The sequence below is a fragment of the Patagioenas fasciata genome, chromosome 11 (genome assembly GCF_037038585.1).
Source record: "Patagioenas fasciata isolate bPatFas1 chromosome 11, bPatFas1.hap1, whole genome shotgun sequence".
Classification (NCBI taxonomy): Eukaryota; Metazoa; Chordata; class Aves; order Columbiformes; family Columbidae; genus Patagioenas; species Patagioenas fasciata.
The window spans coordinates 20392568-20408761 of NC_092530.1; the positions used below are offsets into that span (position 1 = coordinate 20392568).

Below are 16194 nucleotides of genomic sequence, written 5' to 3' on the forward strand. Positions count from 1 at the left end.
CTAGTAATATATGGAAAAATCTTTCTTGTGAGGAATGGAAAAGTCTCCATAAAATGTTTCTATGCTATTGTAAGCAAATATTGCAGGATGATTTCTGGCAGAACAGTGCTCCTGCAGTTGTTTTGAACATCTGTTTTTTGTGTCCTTGCAGATGATGAATCAAGCACGCAGGGAAAATCAGACAACATCCTGGAGAGCCTGGAGAGAAGCATGCATCCGGAGCTCATGAAGGTATGGCGTTTGCAGAGATGCTCGCCCAGCCCATAGCCATTCTCTCCACCATGTTTTTAAAAGATGTTTTTCACATTCTGTTGTCTTCAGCTCTGGGGCAGCTGGGCAGGCAGCAAGTGTTTTGAGCTCTCTGTTGTCTCATCTGCCTGTCTCATGGAGGGAGCTCCATGTTTTGAGGCTGCACGCTCCTCACCTCCAAGTGTGGGACCCTTAAGGAAGAACCAGATTTGGAGCAAATGAAGGCCCGTTGTGGTCAGTACTGTTGTGCTCAGCAGGGGTGACTGTCCTGGCCATGAGAGCTGAGGGGCAGTTAGGTGACAGCCACCTCCTATTCATGATCAACAGTGTGCTTGCCTACTTCTGTCTGCTTTCACATTTAGCAGAGCCACATCGCTTTACCATCACTGCACCGTGTTGGTGACTGCAGCTGAGAAGCCTTACATCGTCTCATGTGTCACAAAGAGAACCTGAAATATGTTTATTTTGTTTTGCTTCCATTCTTTTCAAATAATGAATGTTTGCCTCTGTGTGGCCAGGCAGTAACATCAATGCTTTCCTTTGTCCTAGTATGGAAGAGAAACAGATCAGCTGAACAAACTGAGCAGAAATGAAGGAAGACAAAACCTCTTTTCTTTTGACCCAGAAGTCCAGGTAAACATCCCCATGTTTGCAAATGGGAGGTTTTGCTATCTGTAAGAGCTCTCTTGGGGTGGTCCCTCTCCTGTTCTCTTGTCTGACCACAGCATTTGCCTGCAGAGGCAGCATGTTTTTCGGTGGATTGGAGAACAGCAGTGCAGCCCATGTTCCTGTCAGTGAGCACTGAACAAGATATCAGTGCTCAGGTGATAACTCAAATGAAGGGAGGACTCGGAGCAGCCCCACACATGGCCTGCCTCCCGCTTTGCTGGCTTCTTTGTGATGCATCTTGATGTTACTGGATTTTAAACCCATCATATGGGCCTCTGGGAGGTTCTCATGGTTGCAGAAGCAGAAGTGATATTGCAAGGACACCTGCAATGCTGTGTGGGCTCAGCACGTCTGGAGCAGGGAGAAGTGATATTAAAGGCCATGACAGGGGTTTACAGGGAGAACCTCAGTCTTCAGCGAGTTATCAAATGTAGGGGACATACAAACAGGAAAAAAAACCACCCCATGCTGTTCTCATGCACTGGATGGAGTAGAGGTTCATAGACTATTGGCTTGTTTTCTTCTCAACTTCGATGTCTTGGCTGAGCTCACTGCCAAGGTCCAGGTGTGCAATTTCAGTGGAATGAGCTGCGATTGTTGACACAGTCTTAAAGAATTGTTCCAAGTTATTTCATAGTTTCTGGTTCTCCTTCTGGCGCGCTTTGGCTTGTTCACACCTGTCAAAAAGAACATTCTGGTTTAACGAGGAAATGTAATTAGTCTTTAAAAGGTTTAGTTGTACAAAATGAACTTTTCTCTTGGCACTTCTTTGAAGATAAGCATTCAGGAGGCTGCTTTTTTTTTTTTTCAAGAGAAGCTTTGAGAAGTTTCCTATGTTCTAGTCAGATAATAAGAATGGAAATATTATTCAGTGTGGAGCATCTAAGATTTATATTTTTACATAACCAAATGGTTAGGCTGAATTCACTGCCTTCCCTCTCTACCCAGAGCTTTTCATCCTGCTGTGGGTCAGTCAGATCTGTTATAACACTGGGCATTCAAAGTCGCTGCCCCAGTCAGTGCTGGTGTGTATGTGAGTGTTTGTGTGCTTAGTGCTAAGGAAACTGGGAGCAGGAACGTATACCCACAATGTACTTTCCTCAGAAAGAAATAAGGGAAAAAATAGGAAGAGTTTCCCAGAATGAGATTAACAATTGCAGCCCATTTTGCTGAAATTACTTGATCGTGAGGTATCAGCAGCCAAATTTGGCATGTAGGTTTCTTCAGGATTTGAGAGGGAAAAATGAATAGGACTGTGGCAGATTGTCTCTGAGAGATGTGCTGGTATTTAGGCGTGTTTAGTAGCTCTGTGTCCCCAGTGCCAGTACAATGGGTGTGGTGGAGGCTGAGGGTCTTTATCTGGCTGATGGTATCTTGGTCGCATATGTCTGCTCTCTGGAAGAGCCAATGTCGAGACCAGGCATGGGTGTTCTGGGTTAGGAAGGAGCTGATTATAATCAAGACTGTCTGGATTTCCCAGCCGGCTCCACAGACAGTGTTGGTTCTAACCACACCAGTTATTGCTGTGCATCTAGAAATGCCTTCCAGTTCGAGATGATGTTCACGATCCCAACAGCATGTGCCTTCTCTCTATTTCAGGCACAGGGACCATCTCTTAAACTAGTCAGATCTTCAGAGTGGAAGATACTTTTCCGAGTGTAACGACGGCTTATGTTCCTCTTTCTTCCCCACGCTCTAAATGGTGTTTGGGAAGATCCCCAGGGTTACAGCAAAGCAGGAAGGAACTGAAATCATACTGAGGTTTAGTTTTCTGTGCTCTGCAAACCAGATTGCTAAAAAATGATACATCCCCATGAATTCATGTCTTGAGTACATTCGTGTAACATCACCAAATGGCACTCATTTGTGAATGTCTTGTACCTTTTGTACCACTTTAAAAAACAATTAGTTAAGATAGCATTGGCTGTAATGTGATCCCTTAACGTTACTCAGGGGTTTATTTTCTTTTTAATGAGACTAGATTTGTTTGTTTGCTGTTTAGAGGCTAGACTTCTCAGGGATTGAGCCCGACGTGAAGCCCTTTGAGGAAAAGTGCAGCAGGCGCTTCGTGGTGTGCTGCCAGGACTTGACCCTCAACCTCCTTGCTCAGCTCAGCGACAGATCGGAAGAAGGACCCACCAATGTAAGGGGGGCTCTGGTGTTTCCTGCTTTGTCTTCTTTCTCCTCAGCAGCAAGAAAAGCCCTTGACAGATTAATCTGGGTGGACAAAAACAACCAATTTTGCCACAACCTCCAATGGGACCTGGGCAGGTGGTGGCTACTGACCCCAAGTCATTGCAGGGTTTGTCTGCCTTGGTAGTTTGGTCTTTCAAACATGTGTTTGGGGACGGCATCTGTCCTGATGTGACAGGAACTGGGACTGTTGGGAATCCAGCAGTTCAGAGGTATAGGGAATGGAGAGTGTCTGCCATGTTCTGAGTCCCTGTTGAAGTCCTGTTGGTAAATGATTAAGCTCCATCTCCAAACCACTCACTGCTGTGTTTTATTTCATTTCCCCTAATGGCAAGGGATTTCCCTGTTCTGAAACCTTCTTCTGACTCCCAGGCTGACTGTATTCACAGCCACTTTATTATGTGCATTTGTTATTGTGCCAAAGCTGTGCCTTAGCTTAAAAAACTCTTCCTTGTATTTTCTGAGCCTGTGATATTTACAGACAACTATTACTTCTCTCCCCAGACTTTGTCCTGCCAGGCTGAATAGACCAGGCCCCTCCAATCTTTCCTCCCAAAACATACGCCCTGTTATCACATCCTGCACTTGCTCTTAGCTGGAGTCAAGTTGTTAGATGAGGGTGCCTGAGCAGCAGAGAGCATCGCAGGGGCGGCAGCAGCGCTGGCACCGACTGATCTCTGCTGATGGGACTTTGTCTGATGCCTGTTTGAATTGCCAAGGCTTTTTTTGTGATGGTTTCATATTGGCAGCTCAGGGCTTGTACACCAGGCTCGTTCTCCTCAGTAACACCCAGCTGATGAATGTGTTGCTGATAGCAGAGATTCTTGTTATTCATCCTTAATCAGGCCCAGAGTCAGACTTAATCAGCACATTTTTAGTATTGGTGTAATGCCTCCAAGTTGTGCTGTAACGTCTTGGACTCACCACAGCCTTATCTTCAGGCCTCCTCTTTTATCTTTACATGGACGCATGCCTGCTGGGATCTTTGAATTCAAAATATGTGGAAATGTTGACACTTGGTTTATGCCATCAAGGTCAGTGGCTACAAGAGAATTGGCACATTTTGCACATGCAGCTCCTCAGCAGTGTTAGCCTTGTGTTTGAGCTCTCCTGGCTGGGAGAGCTGACTTTGCTCCTGTGCCACCCAGCATGTAGCAGCTGAGGAACATTTTGAGTTGGGTCATCCAGAGCTGATGGGCTTTGGACAATAACTGGAGTGGTCTTCAGCATGTGCATATAAACACTCCTGAACTGATTTCTTTCTCATTCCAAAGGATAAACAGGTCTGATGGATTGGGCTCATCTTTTCTTCCTAACTCCATTGTTTATGACTTATATGAAAAACCTGTAGATTTCACTCTTCATATTTCATTGATGGTTTTAAAGTAGCTTTGCTTAAATTGACTAGATCAAAATGCAGGAAGATGCAGGAAAAATGGTTTTATGTGTTTATAAAGCAAATGGATTGTCTGTAGGAGTTCTCTAAAATGCTGGTGTACAAAACTAAAGGAATAAACAGATGCAGAAGACAAACCTAGCAGGGAAAGCAATACATGTTGATACTCTTGAGCCTGTACCACGCATATTTTTTGACACGTATATTCAATCAAATTTCCAGGTTGAGCCCTTTTTCCTAAGCTTGGCATTATTTGACCTGAAGAATAATTGCAAGATTTCGGCTGACTTCCACGTGGACTTGAACCCACCATCTGTGCGTGACATGCTGCTGGATAACTCCCCATCAGGAGCAGAGAGCACCAAGGGACGTTCGCTGGGCGAGAGCTTTGTGCATGGAGTCCCCGAGTCTTGCCTGCGCTACATTAAACGGGTGAAGAACTGACTTTGTCCTTGTTCTGTATCTCTGTTGAGGCTGTAGCTGTTCAGTAGCATTGTGGTGTGTTATTATCCACCCTGTGGAGAAGCAGAAGTAAGCTTTTCACTTGAGCTGGCAGGTTTTGGTCAGTGTCTCAAGCCAATTGCCACTTCGGGCTGACTGGCAGCCATAGACAAAGCACCAGGTAGAGTTTTTCAAGACCTGACCATGTTCAAGCCTTGTGAGGCCCCATGGCTCGTCCTCTGCACCAACCAGGGCTGGGTCTGTGTGGGTTGTGGGAGGAAACAGTGAGATGATCAGGGACAAACCCAGAGGTGCAGGTAGAGTGTCCTGCTTTCTGACAGTTTATTGTATCTATTGCAGGGTGTTTTCTCCGTGACTGACCCACACGTGGAGATCTTCCTGGTGGCCCGTGTGGAGAAGGTGCTGCAGGGCAGCATTACACACTGTGCAGAACCGTATATGAAAAACTCGGACCCGGGGAAGGTATTGGATGGGGCCATGAGAGTACTTGCTTAGTGATGCTGTCTGCTGCTGTGGAGAGTAGTGTAGTCTGAAACATGGGTTGTTTCTGCTGCTCTCTAGCTGCTTTCTGGCAAATACTGTTTCTTCTTTGATTGTGCTACTCATGCTGTTCCCAGACCGGCATCAGCTGAGCTGTCCTTGGAGAACTGATTCTTTCCCCTGGGAGGAGGCAGAGGATTTTTAGAAAAATCCAAGCAGTTGGGGCAGGGGGACCTTTCCCCATTACAGTTCAAGAAGGCAAAGCCTGGTCTGGCAGTAAAAAAGTGGGACACTTCATCCTCAGAGAAAGGGGCTGCACTGCTACACAGTGCTGCACACAGTGTCTTGAACTGGTCCCAGCTCACACCAGCTGGGAAAAGTGATGTTTTAGTAGCAGCAAAACATGGCTTCACCCTTTATTCTGCTCACCCTGCCTCTGTCTTGCTCCACGCAGAGAGCCATAATCATAGGGGAACCGTAGCAAAGGGTGTACAGGGAGGGGCCCTGGTACTGCTGGCATCAGTCTCTGCATCCTAGATGGAGCTGATGCTGCCTTGCTGCAGCCAGTCAAAATCCCTGGAAAATCGATGTATGGAACACCTGATATGTGATGACATTCCCTCAGCACACTTTGTGTAGGATGAGCCAATTACAGTCAGTTTTAATATGATTGTGCCCACAACATGTTCACTGTTGCTTTGCAAAAGTAAAAAATGTGCATGGTATGAAGCGACAGGGATGTCTGTCAGCTGCTTTGGCGACTGTTGCACTGTATGCCTGAAGTTTCTTTTCCCTGGAGGGTGCAGTGCTCTTTACGCCTTTTCCAGGGCCATGTGGAAGCCGCGGCACACACTAACCTCTCTTGTGTTTTGCAGACTGCTCAGAAGGTCCATAAGGTGGCCAAGCAGGTGTGCAGCCGTCTGGGGCAGTACAGGATGCCCTTTGGCTGGGCTGCCAGGTTAGTGACCTCAGACGCTGCTTTGGCCATGGTGGGAGCTGCTGCGAGGTGTCTGGGACACGATCTGTCCGAGTGGCGAAGGGCCAAGTGACTGAAGTCAGTGAAGTTACAGCTGAGGGCAGAATCTGGCTGCCATTCCCAAGGCAGAATGTGGATTGGCCTGAAATGCTCTATCTAGAATTAGAAACAAAATATTAAAAAGTAAACAGTGCTGGGAAGGCAGTAACCTTCCTGCTGACCTGTAGCTACTGCTATCAGGACAGAACGTTCCTGGGGGTGAATTACCGTGTCCCATGCTACTGCAGGAATCGCTGCAGAAATTCCCTCCTGGCACCAGCCATTGCCAGGGACAGGATGAGGGCAGAGGATCCCCTGGCCTGGCAGTCGCAATCAGCTGCGTCTGGTCTCCCATCTTAGACTCTAATGTAGGTTCTTGAGAATGACTGGAGATAGTGATCCTGTTCCCTCACTGTTCTTTTACTGGGACTCATAAAGTACATCAGTGCTAACTCCATTAAATCTCACATCAGAGGAAGGCCTGAGGCAAGTTCATCCCTCTGCCACTGCCTCCTATTCCTAAATTGCTGTTTGGTGCTGAGAAAAGGGATGGTAATGACATGGGAACACCAGATGATTGTCACAGTGGGATGGGATTTGGTAGTATGCAGCTTGCTGTGTGTATTCTTGAGCTCAATTTTCCTGTGACACTGGCCGTTCAGCTTTAAGATCATGTTTGTGGGATGCAGCTCGCTCCTGGGAGCCAGCACACAGCCTATGCAGCGCCTCAGCATAGCTGTGGGCTTCTTTGGGTTTCAGATTTGTTCCTGCTGGGTAAAGAGCTGCATTTGGAGACCAAGGTGTTGAGAAGCAAACAGCCTGATGTAGCAAGCTGTATTGTTCTGCATCCCTGTGAGTTTGAGAGGAAGCTGTTTGCACAGAAAGGGGGTACAGATGCTTTGATGTCCTTACTGTATACAGATACCCACAGCCTTTCTGTTCAAGGGCAAAGATGCTGGTATTCATCCAGGGCAGAGTCCAATCTCCTGCTCTGCGTTCAGGAGGAAGCTGATGTATGTCCCGAGAATGGTCTTTACTGCGCACTCCTTTTCTAGGATGATTTCCATGCTCTGAGCCTATGTGCAAATAGGAAGATACTTTACCACTTGGTTTTAGAGGAAAAGGATTGAAGGTGCTTGCAATTGTGGACCAGGCTTGTGTCTGGCCTGGGTGTGTCCTTCTCACCTGGGTGGAGAGAAGAGAAATGGGTGATGTACCATGTAATTCTATGTGACGTGGAGGATTGCAGTCTGTGTGGAGGCCTGGCAGCGTTCAGAGCTGTCGCAGGCCAGTGAACCTCTTGCCTGATAAACTGCCCTTCAGCCTGATGAGTCAAAGACCTCAATGTCCGTATATTTACCAACATTTAAGAAAAGTGTCTCTTCTTTCCTGCAGACCAGTGTTCAAAGACTCCCAGGGCACTCTCGATGCTGAAGGAAAATTCTCACCTCTGTACAAGCAAGACAGCAGCAAAATCTCAAATGAAGATATGCTGAAGCTTTTAGCGGAGTATAAGAAGTAAGTGTAAGAGACTGGTGCAGAGGCTAAGCAGGCATTTTAATATACATTTTTAAACAGTTCGGTGTAAGCATGAGATGACAATTTTTAAAATACACAGAGGGTAACAAAAAGCCCTACTGGTGTGTTCAGCGCCTGAGTTTTCAATGTTCACACTCTTGTTCTTTTCTCCCTAATGCAGACCAGAGAAGACAAAACTACAGGTCATTCCAGCCCAGTTAAATATTGGCATCAAAGACATCCCACTGGACTTCACAAGTAAGGATCTTGGATCTTAAAATAAATGCTGATGGCTCTGGCCTCAGGAGTTAATGCTTCTAGGGGGAGTTTTGCTGTTACCTTAACAAGAGCATTTGGGGTTTCAATGAGTAATTGGCACAAGCCTTGACTCATCTTTCTGATGGATTCTGTGGAGGGATGTAGTCCGAGTTCCGAGGTTTACCTGAGGGGTGCATCTGCTTTGCAGTTTGGCTGTCACATCCTAAATCGAAAGGAAGGCACCTGCCTGGGATTTTGTTATTTTTACACCAAGCTCATATAGCATTTTTGTTCCATAACACCAGAGGGCTTCACAGACATGGTCAGTATGATTCTTCACTTTGCATTTTAAGAAGCTGAGGCAAAGAAAACACTCATGATGTGTTCAGTGTTACTCCATGGACCTTTTGCAGCTCCTATCACAGGTTCTGTAGTCTGGTCCCCTGTCCAAAAGTCTTTCCTAGTGGAAAGTCGTCATCTTAGCAGCCTGTCTGCTTCAGTCAGGTGATGTTTGCGTGATTTATAAAACAGTAACTTAATGGCTCACATTCCTGGAAGTCTCAAGGTGCAGGTCCTGGGCAGAGCAGCCGTCTTTGCCCAGACATGGATGGTTCACAAGACCCTTTGACTTTGCCCAGAGCTACAGGCACGTACCATTTCTGCAGTCTCCCCTGGCAAGGAGAGCAGAGCCCTGTAGTGCCTGTGCACCCGTCTGTTCTCAGTATTGCTAATGCAGTTTGGGACCACAGGTGTTGCATGATCAAGGGGAGAATTTTCCCTTAATCATTTCAATGGGAATGGTCCAAGTCCTGCTGCCTGCTCAACACGCACAACCCTCTGATGTGAACAGAACTGAATGCTCGAGAGCAATGGTAGGGCTCCAGTCCACTAATTCCCTTTCACGCGGGCTGTACTTCCCATATTTGTGGGGCATGCACTTACCCAAGCTTTCCTTCTCTTCTAGATTGTGTCACAGCTTCTTACATTCCTATAAAGCCCTTTGAGAAAAGCTGTGAGGACATTGCAGTTGAAGTGGAGGAACTTGTCCCAGAAGTTGCAAAATACTGTTATCCCTTCACTGTCTACAAAAACCACCTCTATGTCTACCCCTTGCACTTGAAGTATGAGAACCAGAAGGTGTTTGCAAAGGTGAGCAACCTGGAGAGCCACTGCAGCTGGACTCGGTGTGGCCTGGGGTGATACTGCTGGGCTCTGGCAGTGTCTCATCCTCCTGTTCTCCCTCGTTTCAGGCCAGGAATATTGCTGTCTGTGTGGAGTTCAGGGATTCAGATGAAGCTGATGCCAGGCCATTAAAGGTGGGTATCTGTTATTTCTAGGGACCTGGGGCTCACTGCTGTGTGCTCTGTACCAGCCAGGCTGAGCAGGACAAGAAGGAAACACTGAGTTTCCATGCTGTTTTAATCTGGCTGGCTAATTTAGCGTGGCAGCAACCTTGAATCCAGCGGTTTGTTTGTGTTTCCAGTGTATATATGGCAAACCCGGAGGCCATCTCCTGACCACAAATGCATATGCTGCTGTGCTGCATCACAACCAGAGTCCGGAGTTCTATGATGAGGTAAAAACAAAATGATGGGAAATAACACATTTTCCTGGATGCTACAAAGCCGAGGGGCTTTTCAAGATATCTCTTTTTTCCGGGGCTGGGTGAAATACAGATAAAAATAATTGTGAGCCCTTTGCCTCAGTATAAGGGCTCAGCAAAGCCGGAAACTTTGTCAATTTTTAATGCCAGTTTATTTTCTGCTGTCTTTACTGTCACGCTTTGTGCACTCCAGTCACACACTGCCATTAATAAGTAACGTGCAAATATGATGAAAATATTAGCCAGGAGTTATTTAAAATGGGTAAGAATGTGTCTTGTGTAACTGCATACAACATAGAATTTGTGAAATAAAATAGAACTTAAAATATTACTCCACAATTAAAAATACAGACTTATCTATCATGATATCATTTTAGATTAAAATTGAGCTTCCAATTCACCTCCATCAAAAGCATCATTTGCTTTTCACCTTCTATCATGTCAGCTGTGAAATTAATGCAAAGGCAACATCGAAAAAACAGGACACCGTTGAAACTCAAGGTATGTTCACTGCTTAAATTACTTCTGCTGGAGTGTAAGAGTCAAAGATAAAATGAATGTAGGAACATGAAAAAATATTAGATTAAAATACTAACATATCTGAATTCTTTTTTGAAAGCAACCTAATACAAATCGTAGCTCTAAACCAGAGTAAAACACAATGTTTTTAGTGTATACTAAAGCTCAAATTTTTGCTGCAATCTGGCAGCTATTTTTGCATATCCTTGATTTGTATGAATGGATCTACTCTCAGTCAAGTCATCAACAAAAACCTGATGCGAGATCAGGGCCTCAGAGGCTGATCCTGCCAACACAAGGCATGTGTGGGAGACCAGGTGCTGCTGGTTGGGATGTATCTCCATTCGTCCTTGGGCAACTGAAGGACCCTTGTCATGATGCTCCAGACTCACACACCATTTCTGAACCTCCAGTCCGCTCCTGATCTTGGTTGCGCTGTGTCTGAATTTCATTCACTGAGTCAGCGGGTAGAACATGCTTTAACAAGGCTGACATGGCTGATCTCAGCCGCATTCAAGCCACTTGCATGATGGCGAGTTGGATTTTCTCAGGATGACACAGCTCTTTTTTGAACTCAAGCTAAACATGTATCGCTGTGTGTCCGCTAACCCTGTTGCTGGTTGCCTCCACAGTGGGATACGCCTGGGTCCCCTTGCTGAAGGACGGACGGATTGTCACCCTGGAGCGGCATTTGCCTGTTTCATCCAACCTTCCCCCTGGCTACCTGGGTATTGGGGACACAGAGTCACGAAGGGTATGAAGGCCATTTAAAATGGGCTTAAACATAAAGGGAAGAGGAAAACTGAGCTTTTGTTACCACTGTAAGTTCTGGGCTTGTGTTTGTGCTCTGCTCAGCTGGAAAGATCCCTGCTGCAGGACAGCCCCCAAAGCTTAAGGTTCTTAGTGGTGGGAGACAGGACACTCTTAATTCCACTTTGTGTGGCTATAAAGATTGCAGAGAATACGTTTGTGGCAGGCTGGATTGGGCTGTTGTTTGTGGTTCAGAGCAGGACTGTGGGCACATTCTCACGGTGATGCCTTTGCCCTGCCATGGCTGCAATGAGGTCACTGATGTTTGCATTGGGGAGGGTCCCGTTCTTCTACCCCAACCGGTACCTTCTGACCAGGTGGCTGTCTGCACAGAGCCACCGTCTCACCGCCGTCTGAAACCAAGTACTTGACTGTTGTCTGTTCACAGCAGCCCAGTGTGGATGCAAAATGGGTGGATGGAGCAAAGCCACTATTTAAAGTGAGAATCCATTTGGATTCGACTATTTATACCCAGGTGAGTTGAGCACTTTGTTCTTAAAGACTTTCAACACAAAAGCAGAGGAAGCAATTGCTGTATCTCTACTACTGCTGTGCCACGGGTGCTGTGGGAAAGAGGTATCTGTATTTGCAGACCAGCACTGAGATGCTTCTGCAGCAGCAGATCTGGGATTACTTGCAGGAATCTGCTCCTTTGTCTAGATGTGATGAGATAGTTGTGTGCATGAATGAACCTAGGGAGAGCGTGATGTTTTCTTAGCTAATTGCATTGTAACTGGCAAGACCAAGGAAACATTTGAGCAAATGACCTGTTTCGATGATGCAAGAGAGAGAAGAACTGGTAGAAATGGGAGTTTTCCCCAAATACTAGACTCTTTGTTAAGTTTAGGAAAAAAAATGTTTTCTGACAACAGCAGACACAAGGAAACAAAAGTCCCAATTTCCCTTTGAAACTGGTCAGGCAGTTTTACCAAGTCTTCATGTGTTCTGTGATCTTATGGTAGTGATGGACTTCCCCAAGCTTCATGTGATGTTCAGCAAAGATCCCCAGCACCTGCTCTGGGGCACCTCCTGTCAGCGCGGCTCATGGGGAAATGCCCCTGGCAGGGCTTGTTGTCCTGTGCTGGATGGAATCACCTGCATTTACATTCACAGCAACTCACTTTCAGCTTCATCTAAATCTGTTTTAAGGTCTTACTGATTCTGTACAGCACTGAGAGCAGCACAGTAGTTCAACTCCTCACCAAATTACATTCCCAGATGCTTTTCAGAGTTAAATAACCCAGTAATTACATTTAACCTTGGAAGAGGAGGGAGAGGAATGGGAAGGAGACTCTGCCTCAGCTGGACGGTAGGAGGTAGGTGAGGCAGATGGTGAGGCAGCTGGGATAGGAGGGTTCCCGCTTCTCCAGACCAGTGTTGGATGGACACTGTGATTCAGGGTAGTGCAACTACAGGAGAATTTTACGACTGCTGGCAGTTTTGTGCTTAATCTCAAGATTAATTGGGAGCCAGGGGATGGGCAGTGGCTGTGTGCACTGAAAAGGGCATGGAGCAGTACTGTAGTGCTGAGAGCTGGCAACTGGGGACCAAGAGTGCCACTGGTAGTGACATGGGGCTTGCTAGAGACATGACCCACTGCCACAGGTATGTCGGCAGATTCTTGGGTGTATGCTGCAGAGTACATGTTGACAAACATTGAGGCTGCTGCATTTAACTTGTTTTTCTTCTCTTCCAGGACATGCACTTGCACAAATTCTTCCAGTACTGCCAGCTGGTTCAGGGGGGAGCTAAGGAAGTCCCAGGAGAGCTCATTAAATACCTAAAGGTGAACAGTTCTCATCAGTGGGCTTTGGTGTTTTTACAGACCACCAGTAAATACCCAGACCCCTGCCCTTCAGGAGCACACACTGGCTGCAGCACTGGGACCTGTGCATTGTGCAGGATCCTTACCTTTGCTTACTGACACAAGATCTGCTGTCCGTGTGCTGCTTCCCACCGCCTTTCACAGTCGATAAGTAGTCAGCATCGCTCTGCCATGCTGGTGGCAAACCCTCCTCTCGGTGGGCTTGCACACTCCACTCCTCCTGCCCTAGATCTGATTCAAACCTTCAAATTGTAGCACAATACCACGTTTTCAGGAATTTATCCATTCAAAACAGGATTTTTTTTCAGGCTGAAAAAGATCTGTGAGATTATCAATTAGTTACATTTGACCACAGATGACCTGTGACCAAGACACAGCTTTTTGGCAATCACTGTGGCATGAGTAAGGGCCTCAGGGCAGGTCCAGCAAAGGCTTCTTCAGGAAATATATTTCTTGGCTGTTTACTGTCCTCGTTTCCTCCCATAACTGCCTCTTTTTCAGAGTGCTGCCATAGCAACAGCTCCGCTTCCAGTGGCGGGGATTTATCACCACAAAGTTATTGGATGTGTTTCAGATAACGTATAAATATTTTAAAAAACAGAAATAATGGCAGGTTTTGAGGCCAAGCACTAAAAAGAACAGTTACTTTTTTGTGAGCATTTCATGAAGGGGCTGGGTAGGTCTCAGCCCTGCCCAGCCACAGCGACCTGACTGCAGCCTGCAGGCAGGGAAATGTTTACATGGGAACCACACGTGAGCGCTTCTTACCACCAATACCTCAATAATTTCAGCAATTTAAATACCTAGATACAAATTTAAGAACTTTTCATTAGATTTGCAAATTTGAAAACTGAAAATGAAATGCACTGTCTTTCCTAGACTCATACAATGAGATTCAGGCAAATGAGGTCTGTGAGATGCGTGAAGGATGTATTCACCAGGTGATCTTGACCTTCATCAAGTCACTTAAATCCTGTTTCCAATAGCAAGCTATGCCCTTTGGAGAAAAGTCTCACTGCAAGTCATCGCCCATCAGGTTTCCATGCTCCAAAGGCATTTGTAAAAATGGGACTTATTCTCTTCAGAGAACTGTCACAAGTGATGAGAAGAGTTTGGAGCAAAACTTCAGACTTAAATTCTGGGTTATTGGGCTCAAATAATAGCATGTGGCCTCTAATTAACTCATAGGAGGATTAACACCTGCCATGAGTGATATAGGTAGCTCCCCCAAGGCATGCAGCTGGGATCTGGCAGCTGGAGGGCAAGCAGCAAGTGCTGCTATGGGTCCGAGTTCTCCTGTCCTTTCATAGGCTGAAGCCCACACCCTGAAGCGTTCGCTAATGCCTGTCCTATTGCCACAGAAATATCTGTGCACTGTAAATATTTAACATCTGCAAAATGTTGAACTAAAAGTGTGTTTTGAACATTTGTTTTAGTGTTTGCACGCCATGGAGATCCAAGTAATGATTCAGTTTCTACCTGTAATTCTTATGCAACTATTTAGAGTCCTTACAAATGTGACCCAGGAAGATGAAGTAGCTGTCAACTGTACCATGTGAGTATCTGGTGAACCATCCAGTTTTCTCCAGTTACAAACACAAAGCCACAAACTACAGTGCAAAGCAGGGTGTGGTTTCCCAGTACAAGGTGCTAAGTGGCAGCATTGCCTGTCCACTGCTGCTGGCTCCCTTGCTGTGAAACACCAGCTGCTGGCTTCTCCTGGCACATCTGGGGCAACATGGGACACTTGTCCTGAGAGCTGCATTGGAAAAAATGTGGTACCTTAAAGGTCATCCTGGTTTGTTTTTCCGAAGAAAAGCGGTTTGTGGGTGAGAAGACAAGTTACTGGGGTGTCAAAAGGCTTCAGAGCTCTCGGACATAACCCAGCTGCAGATGGGAGCGATGCACTGGTCTCATCCCTGCACACCAGCCCCCTGTGTCAGAAGTATTACTAAATATACCCTGACACTGGGTGTATTATGCTGTACAAGTAGCCACTACATCCGTGTTGGCTTACAACATACAGCCAGAAGCAGGTTTGTTTAGTGATGCTCTGCCGTGCCTGCAGCCCCAAGAGGGCAGCACCGACCAGGGCCTGGTCCCCACAGAAAGCTTCTGCTGTCTGCAGGCTTGTGCAGGGCCCAAAGGGAGCAAGAGGTGCAAAAGTATCTTTGCTGCCTAGCTCTGGCCATGACACCCCTTCCCTTAAACTGATGGATACACTCATTAAAACATCCATCTTCCTCCCATGGTTCATCCCTGATGAAGTGCTGCAGTGTAAAGGGAGATGCTGGATGCCACTCCATGGAGATCTTCCTCTGACTCCAGGAGGCACCGTGCATCCATGTTACCAAAAGCATCTCACTCCCATGAAAGCAAAGGCTGGAGCCTGAGCCCTGGTCCCTCAGGGATGTGGGGCCCATTGCAATCACAGTCCTATACCATGTAGTGCAGGCTGTGGAGACTTCTCCTGTGTGGAGCACTCTAATCCCACTTGGCTTGAATCAGCAGAGGGCAAGGACAGGGGAACAAGTGGCCCCCACTACCTGCTGGGTAACCAGCTCCCATCCTCACTTCCAGAGATTTTTTCAAAGTTTGGCCTGATGCTTTCCAGTTTATCAGTAGCTCTCTGTTTAATGACAACTGTTTTCTCATCCAGTCTTTCAGAGTAAAATTTAAAACTTGATTTATCTGATAAATGACTTGCAAGCTCCTCCCTGTGGTTTGGCCTGTGAGGTCTGTGACAATGTGTAATAGTTTGTTGTTCCCTTTGTCTGGGACTGGAATGTAAATCCCCAACGTTGGCTGGGGAAACCAGGCGCTGGCTGCCTTCATCAGCAGCCTGGAGCGCTTCCAGAGGGCTGGCATGTTCTCCAGGGTCTGCCTGTCCTGAGTGAACTGCAAGGCAACAACCCCAAAAAAATCCAGTGCATGTAACAAGGAGCAAATTTTGCAAATTCAGTAAAAAAGAGCCTTCCAAAATTAATATGTTCAGGGGATGCAAGAAGATACCAGAATTAAATAATGATGGAGAATTTTTTCTTCCCTTCTCAACAGAGATTCTGTAGGGTTTTGTGTTCATTTTGCAGACTTGGTGTGGTAGTACGGTAGTTGTCACTTGTTTCATCATTAGGAAAGGGCTCCCAGTGAGAATGGACTCAACACATGATCAGCCGTACGGTGTGGATGAATTTGCA

The 16194-nt window shown here is 46.4% G+C and overlaps 1 protein-coding gene across 8 annotated transcripts in view; it reads left to right on the plus strand.

Moving 5' to 3' along the window:
• Positions 1–16194, plus strand: part of DOCK11 (dedicator of cytokinesis 11) — an 83026-nt gene that overhangs the window by 26234 nt on the left and 40598 nt on the right. For 6 of the 8 annotated variants that reach the window (XM_071813549.1, XM_071813544.1, XM_071813548.1 and 3 more), the window contains exons 9-24: positions 152–231; positions 799–882; positions 2921–3061; positions 4730–4939; positions 5309–5431; positions 6325–6407; positions 7860–7982; positions 8164–8240; positions 9205–9389; positions 9491–9556; positions 9724–9816; positions 10221–10344; positions 10995–11116; positions 11561–11647; positions 12869–12958; positions 14434–14552. In XM_071813549.1, coding sequence (XP_071669650.1) covers positions 152–231; positions 799–882; positions 2921–3061; positions 4730–4939; positions 5309–5431; positions 6325–6407; positions 7860–7982; positions 8164–8240; positions 9205–9389; positions 9491–9556; positions 9724–9816; positions 10221–10344; positions 10995–11116; positions 11561–11647; positions 12869–12958; positions 14434–14552 — 1807 coding nt within the window. The remainder of the gene's footprint in view (positions 1–151; positions 232–798; positions 883–2920; positions 3062–4729; positions 4940–5308; positions 5432–6324; positions 6408–7859; positions 7983–8163; positions 8241–9204; positions 9390–9490; positions 9557–9723; positions 9817–10220; positions 10345–10994; positions 11117–11560; positions 11648–12868; positions 12959–14433; positions 14553–16194) is intronic. The other 2 variants (XM_071813545.1, XM_071813550.1) reach the window with 1 other exon arrangement.